Source organism: Necator americanus, chromosome I, assembly GCF_031761385.1.
Source record: "Necator americanus strain Aroian chromosome I, whole genome shotgun sequence".
Taxonomy (NCBI): Eukaryota; Metazoa; Nematoda; class Chromadorea; order Rhabditida; family Ancylostomatidae; genus Necator; species Necator americanus.
In genome coordinates, this window is record NC_087371.1 from 17249306 (window position 1) to 17266634 (window position 17329).

General features: G+C 42.0%; 3 protein-coding genes across 5 annotated transcripts; 1 reads left to right on the forward strand and 2 right to left on the reverse strand.

Annotated features, from left to right (window-relative positions):
• Positions 1 to 3504: 3504 nt before the first annotated feature.
• Positions 3505 to 6772, reverse strand: RB195_005900 (uncharacterized protein; the record flags this gene model as incomplete). 2 transcript variants are annotated; one of them, XM_064178696.1, is made up of 6 exons in its annotated part: positions 3505 to 3649; positions 3966 to 4109; positions 4216 to 4297; positions 6088 to 6226; positions 6289 to 6424; positions 6561 to 6772. In XM_064178696.1, the coding sequence occupies 6 exons, from the start codon at positions 6770 to 6772 to the stop codon at positions 3505 to 3507; spliced, it is 858 nt and encodes a 285-aa protein (XP_064035716.1). The 2 variants fall into 2 exon arrangements, with proteins under 2 accessions (XP_064035716.1, XP_064035717.1); XM_064178697.1 differs by having other exon boundaries at positions 3966 to 4136.
• A 2170-nt stretch (positions 6773 to 8942) lies between these two features.
• On the reverse strand, positions 8943 to 10420 carry RB195_005901 (uncharacterized protein; the record flags this gene model as incomplete). Its single annotated transcript, XM_064178698.1, has 6 exons — positions 8943 to 8993; positions 9042 to 9068; positions 9148 to 9225; positions 9826 to 10083; positions 10155 to 10284; positions 10338 to 10420. The coding sequence occupies 6 exons, from the start codon at positions 10418 to 10420 to the stop codon at positions 8943 to 8945; spliced, it is 627 nt and encodes a 208-aa protein (XP_064035718.1).
• A 1137-nt stretch (positions 10421 to 11557) lies between these two features.
• On the forward strand, positions 11558 to 15074 carry RB195_005902 (uncharacterized protein; the record flags this gene model as incomplete). 2 transcript variants are annotated; one of them, XM_064178699.1, is made up of 7 exons in its annotated part: positions 11558 to 11635; positions 11689 to 11763; positions 12810 to 12953; positions 13036 to 13116; positions 13420 to 13533; positions 13589 to 13746; positions 14957 to 15074. In XM_064178699.1, the coding sequence occupies 7 exons, from the start codon at positions 11558 to 11560 to the stop codon at positions 15072 to 15074; spliced, it is 768 nt and encodes a 255-aa protein (XP_064035719.1). The 2 variants fall into 2 exon arrangements, with proteins under 2 accessions (XP_064035719.1, XP_064035720.1); XM_064178700.1 differs by having other exon boundaries at positions 13483 to 13533.
• Between the last annotated feature and the right edge of the window lie 2255 nt (positions 15075 to 17329).

Consider the following 17329-nt stretch of genomic DNA (forward strand, 5'->3'; position numbering starts at 1 on the left):
GGGAAGCACATACCAGAAGATGTCATATTCTCTCAGCGGCTACAGAAACAGTCTGACGTCTTTTTTCATTGCCTTCTTCCTTGCTAAATCATTCGACAAAAACATCCTCCTCTCCTTAATTTCATGCAATATTAGGCCCACTGTTATTTTATGTGAACTTCGTTTCAGGATGCTAGTTATGATATGTATTCTTTCCATGTCTTTTTAATACTAATTTAGATTTTGCAAATTTGTGATCTTGTTACACTTCACTTCTTTGGCATTTTTCCAAATTTATGTTAGACAAAAGATGCGATATTTTTTTGTGAATTTCCTAGCAAGTTCACATCACTTTTGTTTTGAATGCTTTCGTGTTTCGTTCTACAACTAACTTTTCCTCACTTTTTTTTAGATAGAAATATTACATGATCTTATACCGACGTCGGGGCGGGTGTAGCGCAGGCGGTTAGAGGTTTTGCTCCCTGCACAATCGATCTGAATCCGCCCTAGTGCTCGCCAAGGCTTTCATCCCTCCGGAGTCGATAAATTGGTACCGCGTTTGTCTGGAGGGATAAAAACACTGACTTGACACATCGACTAGTCTCCGTAAGTCACTGTATGACCCAGTAACACGTTCGTAAACCTCCAACGATTCCAAATTGAAGAGAACTTGGTGGCGCGTCCTAGGGGGATTGATTAACGACAGAAACTTTAAACTTTGACTTTATCCTGCATATTAAGCACTTAACAACAGATAGTTAGGAAATTCGAGGTTAATCAAATAAATAAAGGATGACTCCGGCACTACAATCGAAGTCAGGCGACTTCAATCCACTGGTTGTAAATACCTGTGATAACAAAGTCAACTCTGTAAGAGTAATCGAAAGAGAATCATAAAGATACGGAGCCAGGAATTGAGAGAAACTCCACATACTGTTGATGATAAAAAGATAAGTAAAATAGTGTTCCTGTGAGTGTTCCTTTAGAAATCTAAAATAAAATAAATAAAATTCTAAATAAAATAACAGTAAGTTCTGCACAAAACATACCGCCCTAAGAAAAATTCTTTATTTTGGAATCCATGGTCTTCTTCCTAGAAAGTCAAAATCTAGACTTAATCTTTATCCGAACTCTAACATTATAAAGAGACGTGCGAAAATTCAATAATTTGCAATACAGCAACATTGATACAGAATGAAACAACATACAAACAACATGACTGCAAGAATGACCCTCTGCTTCGGGAAATTATCCACGATTACAAGTTTGAGGATTTCATCCTTTTAGTAAAACTTTTTCAAAGTTCTTTTTTTTTTTAGAGTGTTATTTTGTTTCTGTGACGAACTTGTATTGTAATCGTACATTTATCTTTATTTATTTGTTTATTCATCGTACATTTTTTTTAAAATTTTACTTCTTCCAAAAATGTGAAAATAAAGAACAATGTGTGTATTGCAGCGTGCAGAGATCATTTCAACGCTCTTGATTCATCTCTTTACTATCAGTTCATTATTTATTACCATGATTCCATTACTATCTCTATTTTTGTAATCTTAGTATTATTACTGGCTTTATTTTTTGCGTTTCTGCTTAAAGGCATTACCACACGAATCTGAGGTGGTGCTGATTTCAGGTGGAGTATTCGTATGCGGGATGGGAAACTACGGAGAGGGGAGTGATTCCGTCCATTTCTTCCTAATTGCCGTAAAAAACGGCCCGGAAGATACGGCTTCAGACGTTTTGGCGCACTATTTTCTACAGGGAGTTCGACTGGAGCGCGTAAGCCTTGTGCGGCGCCGCATCTTCCGGGCCGTTTTTTACGGCAGTTAGGAAGAAATGGACGGAATCACCCCTCTCTCCGTAGTCTCCCATCCCCTATACGAATACTCTACTTGAAATCTGCACCACCTCAGATTCGTGGGCCTTTAACAATGTGATGCCTTTAACAATCGAACTCCTTGTACTGGAGTTCACACACAGACAGTCGAACCTTGATTAGATTAGTTCATCCATTCAAACTTCGGCTCCTAGTGTATTTGTGTCGGGATGACAGGTGGGTCTTCTTCTCAGCAACTTAAGCTTTTCATTATCAACTCTCGGTCGTCAACATTTTTTAATTCGCATTTTTTGTCGTAATGTTTCCTATTCTGAATAAATGAAGCTAATTCGGTGATAATCCATGTGTTTTTTACGTTCACTTTGTTCATGTGCCTTTCCCGCTTTTCAAATATGTGTATCGCGTTCTGCTCTCTGCTTCCTATATAGCTGGTTTCCTTTTTCGCACTTGATTCATTCGTGCTTAGTTCTCCACTCATGAGCTTGTGGTCTACAGTCGGGTCAAAACGACATGAAGCACGGACAGCTGCGTAAGCGGCTGCGCTCGAAGCGGTGCGGTGGAGACAGCGGTTGGAATCGAGCCGTGGTCATGGCGAACTGCAGCGTAGCGGTTGCAACTGTCTGTGTTTCGCGTCGTTTTAACCCGACTATAGTGAAACTGTTCTGAGATGTAGTGTAATATGACGTAAACGATTAAGGTCCAATGCTCTACTCGTGCTTTTCGTTGTTTTTCGCTATTTTTCGCGATAGTGGAAGTGTGAAACGGTCTTCATCACTAGCATTCATGGCAGATAACGAGTCCGCGTGGTTACGCAGACACTTCGCCGCGGGACGCTGCGCGCCGGTCACGAATTTCTCACCGGACTAGACTTTAGAGCGCACCTTCAACTATGCATTATACATTCTTCTAGTGGTTTTGAGTTAAGAAAAGGAAGTGAGGACTGCTTGCTTTACTATAAGCAGGCGAAATTTCAGCACAATTTGCAAGAACGCTAGACGCGGGTTCGCTCTTTTTTCTACAGTGGATCGAATTTCTGGTCAGGTTCAGGAATAGTCCTTGCGAATCTTTGATGCTAATTTTATCTCCCATTATTACAGGAATACGATGCATGTAGCTATTTATTTACTATTTAAAGGAAGCTTATCAAAACTGACGTTGTTGGGGTTTCTATGGACAAGTACAGGGTTTGTAGATCACGAGTTTGAACGTAGCTCCGCTCAGTTCCCCGTAATCGCCGTGGAAACGTCATAGGGGTAGGTGTTCGTTCCAACCAAGTACGCCAAAACTTGTTACCCTCATGCACTCGCCGCGTCCACGGCGGTCGAAAACAACGGCTCCTCAGAAGACTATTCCAATAAAACCAATGAATAGGCTGCTGACAGAACCGGAGCGTGCGCAAGGGCGCGTCCTGACGTACTTGGTAGGAACAAACGTCATTTCCCACACTCTCTCCAGGACGAATGCGAGTGTGGTCATACTCGTAATCTACACGCCAATATATGATCAATACCGCCAGCAGAGACCCCAACTTCCGAGTTCGTGCTTTTGATTATTGTTTTCATAGCTATGCCCAGTAGAAATGACAGGAAATGAACCCAGTTTGCAAAGACCTCATTATACAGTTTGTAGAAAGTGAGTCACTACTCATTGAAACATTTGAAAGAAAGCAGCCCAACAGGGAAACGAATTTATTCAAATCTCAGAACGTAGTAGACATTTATAAGGTCGTCACCGTTATCGTGCTTGGCTCTTGTCCAATATGGTGATCTAGTTGTGGAATCAATGAGCGATTTGTTGAACGGCTCGACGTATTTGCACACTTTCAAACCAAATCTGTAAAAGAACTCATCTCAGAACGCGGATTAATCCTCCTGTGCTCGAATCGGCTTGAAGATCCGCTTTTTAAAAGCAGTGCGGACGCGCTGCGTCCGGTTGGCAAAGGAGAAGCGACAGCAGGTTCAAAGTGAACGTGAGCGTAGATCAAAATGTATTTTATTTGCAGGCCCTTCCTCTTCTTTTTGCTTCAGCTGTGCTTCTTCTAAGGATGAGGACGCCCATTCTTATATCTATTTACGCCTTGCTAGAGTTCATTGTACAATAAATTGTGTGCGAGGATGCAGTGATTTGTAATTTACCAATAAGATTTCACCTTATTGCTTTTTGGCTTAGATCAAGCTCCACAATTTGTCCTAAACCTTTTCGTCGATGCTCCTCAACCACAAAGAGATGATTGAGCGATCCTGATTGAGACATCATCTCGAAAGCGACGGGTTTTCCCTGGTATCGAATGCAACTGGACGGTAGACAGGTTAATTTCGTCCTGTAATAGTATTTTCCCCCTGGTAGGAGGTTTTGTGTATCTTTAAGTAGATTTACATTCACGTTTAGAAAGCCTTTACCGTGTCTCTTCTATGTCACCTTTTTTAGCGTGTCGCCAATGAGAAGTGATAGTTTCGCTATCTTTGAGCGGATCCGCTGACCCTGCAAGAAAAACTAGGTGAAGTTTTCTTCATGCCTTTCTGGGTTGCCTGTCAGTACTTCTTAAATTTTGTGGTAGATGTGGTTAGGAAAATTCTATACTAGTTATCAGTGCCTTGAAACACAACTTTTATCTTTCGGATTTATGAAGTTGCAAGCGACTTAGTTCTCGAGACCACTGCCAAAATCGGGGAACATCTTGATGGGAAAGGAGGCATTCAACAGGATTCTAATTGAACGGTACTTTTGAGCGCAAGTACGTCCATATTGCACAAAAACGGTTCTTAAGTGACAACTGGCTTCCCCTTTTGAGAAGCATTTGAGAAAGTGATATTTCATCAGGTCATCACAGGAAATAAATGACTGAGTCACTCGGAGTCCTACGACCTACGCATTAGTCTTCGAAGACCTATGGAATATAAGCTAAAGAGACAAAGGAAAGATAGATAAGAAAAACCTTGAAATCATTCACTTGCATTCTGCTAGTCTGACAGTAAAGAATCCACTCTGACCAGAGCACTCTGCGTCAAATAATGGAAAAGCAGTCCCGTATACCATTGGGCGGTCTACCTGACAGACGGATAGCGCAGTAGGTAGGAGGTTCCTTTGTCTGAACGATCGATTGGAGGTTCGCCTTAGCGCTCATCACACCTTTCATCCCTCCGGAGTCGATAATCGGTACCGCGTTTGTCTGGGGGGGATAAAAACACTGACTTGACACATCGACTAGTCTTCGTAAGTCACTGTATGACCCAGTAACACGTTCGTAAACCTCCAACGATTCCGAATTGAAGAGAACGTGGTGGCGCATTCCAAGTTACGCACTTTATCTGACAGGAGTACACGCAGCCATCTGATCACTGAGATCTACGAATGCTTTCGTTTTGTTGCGGTCTTCTATATTCTGTGGGTCTGTTAGGGCAGCGGCAACCGTCGTGCTTCGCAGAGAACATGAAGGTATCTCTCCGGTTTCTGACCATAATTTTTTAACACAACAGTAACAGGAATGAGATCAGTGCACTACCAGTTGCGAAGCTTTGGGAACCGGACAATCCACATATACAGACAGATGTCTGGGAAGTGTCTGAGTTTATCGACGGTACTCTCTGTCCTGTCTTTGTTGTTCTTCATCATCTTCTGTCCACATTTGTTCCTCTCTATCATTATGGAGTTTGTAACTGGTCACTCACGAAGAGGCGAAAGTAGTCGATGGGAGTCTCACAGACTTGGACATCTATATGAGGGCCGCATTCCATGGTGAAAGTAAAACTGCCTTGGATGACGGCATTTTCAGCTCACGTTTCTCCGATGAGTCTGATTGCAGGAGCACAATCAAGTTTTGGACAGCAGCTTCGACATCTACAAAAGGTTTTTCTTCATTATTTCCAATCACAAACTCATCGAAACTCATATTCACTTCACCACAATCGCAAGCAAAGAAATTCCTTTTCTGTGACATTATCCGACGGTTTGGTCGGACGTTCGGCGTGCAGTAGAAATATGCGTGGTCACATGCGGCAGATGCGCAAAAATCCGCTTATTTGTCAATGTGTTAAGAACGAGCTTTGTGCTCCAGCAACAATTTTTTTGCGCTCCAAGTGCATTTCGGGTGCAATTCCATTAGAGCAGTATTGAGCACCCACGCTACCTATCAGCTACATTTTACCCGTCAAAACGTTTTTTTTTTAGGAACTTTAAAAAAAAACATATTAACCTACTCTTTTGATAGCTTTATTTCCACTTTTTTCTCTGATTCTCGATTTAATTTGAATCGAGTCCAGTATGAAACTCACCTATTTCATACCCATCCGGTAACTGAGGTAGCTCAACATTTTTGACGGCTTCCATTTGAGCTTCTGTCATGTAGAAAACAAGTGTGGGATGTGCACTTCCCGAAAAATTGTGCGAACGGTTTTGTAGGAACTTCTCCATCTATAATCTCATCATTTTATAGAGGTGATATGCATTACTTTTGGTGAAACTAATGTTATTACTTCATCCACGAGCATCTTTTCGCCAACAAATACAATTGGACTGGGAAATATGTTGCTAACATCCAGAAACATAGCGAATGCTTTAGTGAATTGTTCTGCATCAAATTCACCTTCGTATGCCAAGCCGACTTCATTCCTGAACACTGCGGAGTGAACACTCTTAAAAATAGGGTAGGATGCCGGCAGCATATTTTCAAGTTTTCTCAATCTCCAAAACTTCATTAGTGCACGTTTTCCAATAATTTTTCTTTGCATTTAGGTAACCAACTTACAGCTCAACGTATTCAAAACGCTTTGACATAAACCAGTAGGTTCCATTTCCTGAGCAGCAGGAATATAGGTCAAGTTCTGCACCCGGATAAAGTCGATCCAGTTCAATCTTGATGGAAAGATAAAAGTAGAGGAATTTTGGACTTGCAGAGAAAGATTGTTGTATCTGCCGCAATTCATCGCGATCATTATGATGTGTGAACGCACAGGGCATATCTGAAACATAAACACCCACTCATCAGAATTCACCACCATTCATGCGCACTCATAACCGTTAGAATCCGTGAGGGAAGAAGAGTCAAATTTCATAGAATCGTGAACATCAAAAATAAGTAATAAATCATGATTGGGCCCATACTGTGCCCGTAATTATCGTCGAAATTTTCGTTCATTTAGCCGTTGCAATCTCACCCTCCGTCCTGACAGTGTAGGGGATATTGTTGGGAATTGGCAGGAGACTATTACTATCGCCAACGGAACGATGTAGGAACCAAAGAAAAACAAATTTTGAAACAGAAATTTTGGAAGCCGTACCTTTGAGGAATTGCAAGGTAGTCTTTTTTAAAAGGAGGCTAATTTAGTGAGTGGTGAACTAACTTTTGTAACATGTGCATCTGAAAGGAATCTTTGCAGTGACCGCAACGACTCCGCACTTTCTTCGCATTAATTAGAAGAGATAGTATGGAACAGATATGGTGGAGTGTGAATTTAAAACTATAGATCAATCAATGCAGAATCAATAGGAGAATAATCAATAACATGAATCAAAGGGCGAACAGCTAAGGCAGAACAGCAAGTACATCACTTTCGACTAGAGTTAATTGTTGCACGTGGAAAGCAATCTATCATCACTAAGTCATGTTTGGGGAACGAAGTGGTCACACAATATAAGGTAATTCACATAGAGTAAGTTCTTAAAGATGATGTTTACGATTTCAAGAGATCGAACAAAATCAAAATGTTATTGATCAAACGCCGGACACAACCCGTTATCAGGACGCAGTGATTCGTGTCTAACGATCTCGTCAAGGTTTTTATCTGAACAGGACAATTAATTAAACGCACCATCTCCTTCGGTGTCTAATGAATATGTAAGTAAACGAACAATTTTGTTTGATTATTTATGTTCCTCTCCTTATATTCAACAGAACTTAATGTAACTCAATTGCTGATGTTGCTGAAAACGATTTCGGTACATGTAATGAAGCAACAGAAGAAGCACAATCTGCAGATGTAGAGTAATTATCTGCTGGCGACTTTCTCGTACTTTGAATTTTTTTGTGTGCAGCGATGTGTCCGCTGAATAATGCCAAACACACGTGATTCCCTTGATTCGTTCTTCCCTTAATACTTAATAATATGCAAAATGTGAGATTCCTAATTACAAAGACCTCAATCAATGTGAATAGAGCACTCTCCTGAGATGAGCAGACAGCACAGTGATTCCGCTCATCTCTTCCTAATAGCCGTAAAAAAACGGCCCAGAAGATGCGGCGCGTGCACAAGACTATCGCGCTCCAATTCAACTCTTCGTGGACAATAGCGCCCCGGAACGCTCGAAGCCTCATCTTCCACGCTTTTTTCACGGCGATTAGGAAGAAATAAACAGAATCACCCTCTTCCCCACAACCTACGACCCCGTATAGCCATAACCCACCTGAAATCAGTACCACACCAGATTCGTGGGGTGATGCCTTTAAAGTGATGTTGATTGTATGTACAGTCAACTACACACTCACTTCCTTTGCATGGCTTCAGCTCCCTCAATTCCTTGGAAGGAGGCAGTCGAGGACAAGTGGAGGGTAAAATGTGGTTGGGAGTCACTCAGTGGCGCCCTTATAATTTAATAATTTAATCAGTTTAAATAATAAATAAGCATTAGTCCTAGAGGATCTATGACATGTAAGCTAACGTTACTAAGTGAAAAAAGTAAGTTAGAGCGTCGAGAAGGGCGCCTGTCACTGAGTGCAGTCCGCCCCACCCACATTTTCCCCGACGTGGGAATGACGTAACTAGTGGTACCCATGCGTAAGAATTACAAGCACTTTTTAATCTCTGTTAACATATAGACCATCCCTTAATGTTTGTAGTTTATCGTCGACAGGATTGTCTGGAAGCTCCATGTGTACATATATTGTATGGTAGCGGTTTTCGTGATTTGTACATAGCAACCTTGCTCTTTTCTCATCTGTCGAGAAATTGTTTTTTTTTCTTCTTCAGAAAACAGAAAGTGTAATAAAGTGTTCCCAGGAAGCACATCCTTGTACTTAATCTTTAAATCATTTATGCGTTGGATCAATGACGGCACATCGGTTACAACAATATGTGTCGTAGCGTTGATCTTTATCAGTATTATTCCGTACAAGTTAGCCGGAAATGTCTGACTACTCCTTCTTTTCTTCTTCCTTCTTGTCTTTGGCATCAGATCCTTCATCCTAGAAATGTAAATGTTTCAATGCATTCATAAAGTTTCGCTATCGTACCTTCTTTTCCTCCTCTTTCTTTTCTTCCTGAAAAAAAAGAATATTTTCATTTTGTATAGACATGCAATCGTACTTAGCTTACTGGCGTAAATTTTCAAAACCTCACTTTTGGACCTTCAGCCTTGGAGCCTTCCTTCTTCTCGGCAGGTGCTTCGCCTGCCTTCGAACCTTCCTTTTTCTCTTCCTAAATTTTATCAAAAATTAGGGAAGGATAAAGTAAATATGAGTTGTTCAATATCTGTTCAATAGCTGTTTTTCTTCACTATTAATGGATAACGATCTCACTTTCGAGAAATGCGCATTGGAGGGGAGGCCTCGCAGTGGTCAGGCCATAATCGATAAGTATTTAAAGAATGAAATCGACATCGCCATCCACGGATGACTGACGTTGAAGATGATCGACTAGCTCTTAGTGCGAGGTATCGCCAGCAAACACGAAGTGAATACAGCTGCACCTTAGCATCGCCGACTTGCGTTTGTTTTGAAGTGGAAATGAGCGACGTCTACGGAATAAAATAAGTGGTAACTGTTAACTGATAAGAGCCGACTTCAATATAGCTTATTCATTTCATTGGTATCGTTCCTACTACACTATTTACGTCTGGTTATACGGTCAGGTACAAAAATCTAATTATTATAGGAGGTCGTCCTGAAAAATCCGGAAATTTCTAGACCGCCGCTAGCATTCTTGTTTCCCCAACTAATCAAACCCATCGTCTGGACTACTTGTCTCGAGAGCTCTCAGACCAGAAATCTACAACGCAAAATCATATTAAAAACCAACGTCCTTCTTCTCCTCTTTCTTTTCTTCTTCTTTCTTTTCTTCTTTCTTCTCCTCTTTCTTTTCTTCTTCTTTCTTCTCATCTTTCTTTTCTTCCTCTTTCTTCTCCTCTTTCTTCTCTTCTTTCTTCTCTTCTTTCTTTTCCTCTTTCTTCTCTTCCTTCTTCTCTTCTTCCTTCTTTTCCTCCTTCTTCTCCTCCTTCTTCTCCTCCTTCTTCTCCGCTTCGCCAGATTTCTTGTCATCTGGCTTGGCCTCGCCTTCCTATAAAAATTGATTTCCAAGAAGCTTATTCATAGGTGAAAGGAAATAAGTTCTTGTTCTGATGGCGTAACCTTCTTCTCCTCCTTGCCACCAGCAGCTGCACCACCAGGAGCACCAGCAGCTGGCGCTCCTGCAGGAGCCGCTCCCGGAGCGCCAGGTGGCGCTGGCTTGCTCATTAGAGAAGGTGCCGTCTTCGGTTTCCTAAAGCAGCATAGTAATATACATTCTTTCCAAAGTAGATTTAGACATGTTACGCTTTCTTCTTTCCTCCACATGCAGGTGAAAATGTGATGATTGTAAGCAGAACAGCGATGACCTGCAGCAGTTCGAGCAACATACCCGCTCACCCCTGCGGCACGTTAGAAGTTAGTAAAAATAGGCATACAACCGCTTTTTCATTCCTTATAAAGCAGTTGCAATCACTGATATCATTCAGTGATACCCTGAGTTTCATTTCAACGTTATCTGCCTGAATGCCCAGTTGGAGATTTTCAAAAATTACCTGAATGAGTAACAACATAGCTTTAGGAGCAGAGAGTTATGGTGAAGGGAAGGCAGTAGCATGCTAATGTGAACTTTAGACTCAATAGAAAAATCTATGGGCTCGCCGAGATTAAATTCAGTTACTGGGAAGAATTTACAATCTAAATCTACTGCTGAAAACTGGACAGTTGGATTTATTCCCAAATATCTTTTTTTTTTGCTTCTGATAGAGTCCGAGCGACGCGTAATCGACAGTTCTCCAGACTTAGTTCAGATGTGAGAGCCTGTGATAATCTTACGAACCCGTTTTGGACGCTCCTTTGGGCTGCTCTACACCACACCTGAACGGCACATCTTCCTCAATTATTCACTTTTTTCTACCCACTTCTGGTCCCAAAAGTTTCGAAATTCATAAGCGCGTATATATGTCAACATTACGAAACGATACATATCGCATTTCAAATAAACGTGTTTGTCCTTTTCTCTTCCAAAATGTACTTGCGCGTGAAAAAGCATTTGAAGCTACTGATGTAGAAGCTGGACATTTTAAACAGTTCTTCATCCAGTGAAAAACAAATGTCCTTAGATGACTCGACGTTTTTTTCTGCAAAAAGTCACTGAAGGAATGCTTGACTCGACTGTTCATCTCTATGTGATTTCTCTTGATATTCCATGAACCCTATGGTAGTAATTTCCGTGACTAGGAAGAAAGCAATGAACAAGAAGTAACAAACAAGACTTGCAAACAATGACGTCATCGCCTCTGCTTACAACGAGCTAAACCACGTGCAGAAAGTGGAGTGCGCAGGCGGACAGCGTATTCTCCCATACTACAGTGTGAGAAAAGTAGGCGGGCGTAAGAAAGTGGCCAATCACCAACGGTCATTCTGTTCAAACGTGTGAAATTATCGTGAGAAAATTAGGCGGTCGTTTGGTTTAGACCATCTTTTGTCAATAAAATGGCATTCTTTCTCGACACAATCGTCCCAAGATGCTGTCCAAAGTGGATTTGGAGTTAAAGGAAAGGTCGGATAATAGAAGAAGTTCCGTTGAAGCAAAAGTTCCAAGGGTAAGTATATTTTATCAGGAAAAGATCCAAATATGATCCGTTCCGCGTTTCAGAAGGGAAAAATTGAGCTCGAACTGAAGAAAGCACCTCGTGACAAGGACGTCAATCTCATGTTTGCGGATTCATGGGTGAGTATTAAAGGAATCGCCCCACGAATCTGGGGTGGTGCGGATTTCAGGTGGAGTATTCGTATACGGGGTAGTAGACTATGGAGAGGGGAGTGATTCCGTCCATTTTTTCCTAATTGCTGTAAAAAACGGCCCGGAGGATGTGACGCATGCGCAGGACTGGCGCGCTCCAATCGAACTCTTCGTAGAAAATGGCGCGCCGGAACGCTCGAAGTCGTGCCTTCAGGAAGGTTTTTTTACGGCAATTAGGAAGAAATGGGCGAATCACCCTCCTCTCCATAATCTACGACCCCGTATAGGCCTATCCCACCTGAAACCCGCACCACCCAGATTCGTGGAGTGATGCCTTTAAGGAGTTTCATATAGATCATAGACGGAACGACTGCAGACTTTGTATCGAACAAATTCTGCGGTTCTGGAGAAAAATAAAGGTAAATAAGTGAATAAAGGCGGGTTCTAACGTATCTCTTAGGTACTAAAGCAGTTCGTACGGAGTGTCTTTGCTACGACTAGGAAGAGATTGGCGAAACCAATCCCGGAATGTTATGCTGCCTTCAAGGATCCCCTTTCACACGTCGCTTGTCACTAGTTTAGTTGGAGGGACGGTTGGCAGCGGGCGGGGCCTGAGCTTGGGTTAGGGTCCGTCGTGTGTAGTCTCAACGTAATAAGATAATCATGGTTCTTGTGAGTGTGAAGATTAAAATGAATGTGACAGCAACTGCATCTACTCTGTGCATGAGGTGGGAACCACCGGTTAGCACAGTCATGCTCTAACAATCAAGAAGGTGGCACTGGAGCACAGTGCTAGTCTCGTTGGAGCAGAGCGTCTGTCTAGTGAACAGAAGGTCGCTAGTTCGATTACAGCATGAGGCATCGGTTTTGCACTTACAACATCGGTGTCTTTAGGACCATGAAAAAGGTCCAAGTTTTTTTTTCCAAATATGAGTCCACAAAACATAGAGGTAAAGGATCGAGTTTTATTACACGGTAGTGCAGTGTAGTTAAGGACTCACAAAAGTGTTGGAAATATTCGTAAACCTTTCCAGAACGGATATGCCGGTGGCGATGTTTCACCTGCTGTGCGTGGAAATAAAGAGAGCAAGGAACTTCTAGTGTATTGTGGGAAACGTTCGGGTGGTAGCACAGGTTCTAGCGAATCCAGTAATAGTTCACACTATGATGAACACGAGGTTGGTAGTTCTTGCTTTTTAGAAAAGAAAATCCAGATTCACCCAATATTTTTCTTGTTGTTTACAAAAATAGTATTTGCAGCGAGCTGAATCGACGTTGTCGGATCTTCTTATTGGTTCAGACAATCCAATTTACGAAGTCGATGGTGAAAGTGATGTAGACGTGAGTGCAGTCGGGTCAAAACGACATGAAGCTCGGTGCGTAAGCGGCTGCGCTCGAATCGGCGCGGTGGAGGTAGCGGTTGGGATCAAGTTGAGACCATCACCAACTGCCAAGACTGGCACTACCAAGAGTTCCCTTGATCTTAACCGCCACACTACCGCACCGCTTTGAGCGCAGCTGCTTATATAACTGCGCCGAATTTCATGTCGTTTTGATCTGACTACAGTTCACAACGTGGTAGCTGCGCAGTGAACGTCTTCGCGAAAGATTTTATGGCACTGGTTAAGTTATCTGTTGCTACAGATTAGGAAGGTCTTATTTTGCGAATCAATTTGTAACAGTTTGGTAGATGTTTCCTACGTACAGAGTCCTCCTCACGATCCTTCACATGGGCCTGCAAATTCTCCATCCTACACGGTAAGAAATGTTAATTAATAATCCCTGTTATGTGTTAGATTTATATAAATTTTAGGCCCTTTCATGTTCATCTCCTAATCAGTATCGTTATTGCTGGTACTGTTATGAAACATACAAGGCGATGTGCATGGCTCAGGGAAAACCCCCACCTAGTATCTTCAGCCATGGACTGTGGCGCGGTCACTGCATGAGGGATGCGAACAGGGTTACAACGTGAGTTACATATGAATATTCTCCCACAATTACTACTAAGGACAGCAAGTGTGCCATACCTTGTTCAGAACGATGAGAAAGAATGTCCACACATTTACTTTTATGGATGGTCCAGCCGGTGGTTGTGAGCGAGTCGGACTGCAAGAATGAGTGGAGTTAAAGAGTGTCCCAACTCGGTCACAACCGCTGGCTTCTCCGTACCGCTTCAAACACGGCAGCTTACCTAGCTGCATCGATCCTCGTTTCTTTTGGCTCGACCACAGGAGGAACGAGTTGAAATAGCAGCGGATAATTCTGAAATGATGCGTCCTGATTGAAATATGGTCCAGAAACTTAGAGTTATCTAGAGATATCCAATATGTATTGCTTCTAAAACCATTTCTGACAAAATGAATGTTTTGGTTTTCATGCGTTAGCCGATAGTCAGTATTCACCAATACTCAAACGATGCGCTTACGTTTACTTAATGAAAGCAGTTAAACGGGAACATGGTCATTAAAGAAGTTGCCTGTCTTCTGTGAAGCCAAGAAAGAATATTTGGGATTTTCAAGCATTCTTTGGTATTTTTCAAACTTCTGCTCGTACTATGTGTGTGAGACGAACTAAAACGCGGTGTTCACTTTCGGGGAAACGATGTACTGAGACAGTGCATCTCAACCTATACAACTACTCAGTTAGCATTGCTTGAATGCTCAAAAAAGCTACTGGTGCTTTTTTTCTATAGTGCCGAAAAGAGTATAATTGTTCCGGAAATATTTCATGAAGATAAAGGATGAAGGACCGAATGAATTAGGACCCGTCCCCACGTTCACTTTAATTTAGAATCGTTTGAGGCTTACGAACGTGTAATTGGCCTATACAATGACTTGCGGTGGCTAGCCGAGATGTCAAGTCAGTGTTTTTATTCTCCCAGACAACTCTGGTACCAATCTATCGACCTCGGAGGGATGAAAGGCTTGGTGAGCACTAGGGCGGATTCGAACTCCGATCGATCGTGCAGGAAGCGCAACCTCTGACCACTACCCTAAAATGTAGATTAATGTGAAGAAGTGAGAACTAGAGAAGAGTTATGCATTCATGTCATGTTATAGTCACTGAGAAAAGTAACAATGACATTCTTTTCATCGCACTACTAAACAAATTACATATGATTTAGAAATGAATCCTTTTCCTTTTGTTGACTGCACATTGGATACTCCTTTCTTTTCAGTTGCCCACATCTTTGGTTTACGACATGCTCCCACTGTGGCGCTACGGGCAGCGCGGCACACAGCCCCCAGTTCTGCCCGATGTTAGAGATTGCCAGTCTTTGTCTCCGCAACAACTGAGACCATGCTCTATTCTTTGCGAAACTACTGGTATGCTATAATAGCACGACTTAACGCTCTTTTGGAATAACAGTGTTTCTAACATTCTTACTCAAAATATCCTAACATCAACGTCTTAAAGTCATCTAACAGCGGAGAGTCGTCCAACACTAACAATGAATGTCTATTGTCCATTCGCTTTAGTTCTCTTACAATAGTTTCACAGCCATAAACACCTTGAATACTCGAGTACTACTTTGGAATTGTCGCAATAAAGATCACTTGAGCTGTTCACATCATACCTGTATTGTACATGTATTATACATAGTCGACCATTATACAAAATGGTAGGCTATATTCTTGGCATCGAGTGTCTTCGACGGTACAAGCGATACATCTGCCGCGACGCACAGTTCTTTTGCCATAGTAACATCATAGTTTACGGTCACCCAGATGTACACATTCGGCCGTAAAAATGTACAACCACAAAAAAAAACCGTTTAGAAAGCCTTTTTACCGGTACTTTGACAAAGCAGTTTATTTATGGTTCTAAGAATGAATGAGCTGTTAAGGAAAGTGTCGAAGGTGAATTCTGGCTAGATTTTTCGAAAGGCAAATTATAACCTACATTTGTGATGACAGGATGAAGATACCGTTACGACCGTACGATCGGACCAAAAAACGATCGACTTAGGAGGGAAAGACTCCCTATGTCTCTTGTGTACAATATAGAGAAGTTTTGGAAGGCCATGGAAGTCAATTTCATCAATGTACACTTGTGTGTTTTTGTCGAAAGAAGCACACATTCCACCAATTGCTGCAGGATCCTAGTTTCTTCGCCACTTTTATGAGGACGATCAATAGTTAGGGAAACTGTAAAATTGGACCTCCTCAACTAGAAACCAATCGGCCATGTCTAAAAACATGCTGTTCGATATGTTTAGTCTTTCTATGAATTCCTGTCCCACTATTGTATAGGACTCCTACTTCTCACCCGAAGCTCCTATTGAATTCAGAGCAAAAACCTTTGTCTTAGGCGTTATTTCCTACAGATAGAGTAACAGAAATGGATTTTAGCGGATTTCCATTGGTTCCCCAAGGAAATTGTCGCCCTTTTTATCTTCACTCGGCTCTTCTGTTATGTCCAACTCTTTGGACAAGTGCTAGTTTTCCCTTCATTTTCTCTCAGGACCTATTTGACGGGTCCCTGACCATAGTAGTCATTGTGTATCACAACAGCTGCTGTGATCAGGGATTCGGGTCCTCATACATATGGGAGCGACACATAAATCCGCATCTACCACTCCCTACAAACTCTTGATTTCCTACTGACTTTCGTTCTGACAGTAAATAGTTGGAAGGATGTGTACCACGTATCAGTATCTGCATTCAACACCTACACTGTAGGTCGGGGAAATTATGGTTTACAGGTGTTACGGGAATCTACATGGAAATTACAGGTAATACTTCTCTTGTTGGTAGTTTCATGTACTGATGGCACCAAAACCTGTAACCTATGGTACTGACAATGTTTAAAGAGGTCCATAGGCCTTGCAGAAGCGACAGCGCCACCACCAGCGGGTGGTTGCCAACCGCACTTCGCTGTGTCGATAAGGTCGGTCGATAACCACTTATTGGTGAAGAGACTTCATCGCTTCTGCGAACTCTGCAAGCATCCCACGCACCGCTTTGCACTAATTGTCGTAGGCTGCAGTCTAAAAGTTAATAATTTGAATTTCGCGCCTGTAATATGCACTTCGTAGCACCCGTTGGCAAGCTTAAAGGGTGATAGGCAGTCTGGCCTATTCAGAATCGATCTACCGGCGTCATTGGGTTTTGTCGCGTACGACTTGTGCCGTGGATGTTTTTATTTTGGTTTTTGTTCATAACAAATGATTCCATCTAGGTATACGGGATACTGTGCGGGAGAATGAGCTTTTTAGTCGATTACTTCCGTTAGGATCGTTGTAGGATTTGATAGTACTGCTGAAATGAAGTAGATTCCTGAAAATGAGGTGGGGAGTGGTTGGGAATTGCCTCTGAAGGCGAAGCAATAGTCCAGTGATTAGATCTCATTTGCATTACATTTTGATTGAAATCATGAAACACGATGAAGGATGGATTTTCACTTATGTTCTCCTGCAGTGATAAAATTCCTTTCAGAAGTACCACGCATTTGTAATATGTATTTATTTGGTTGAGGGGCTTGATTTCAATTATTGTTCTGGACAATGCGAAGTTTCCCTTCGAAGAGGTTCGAGAATCAGCGTGAATCA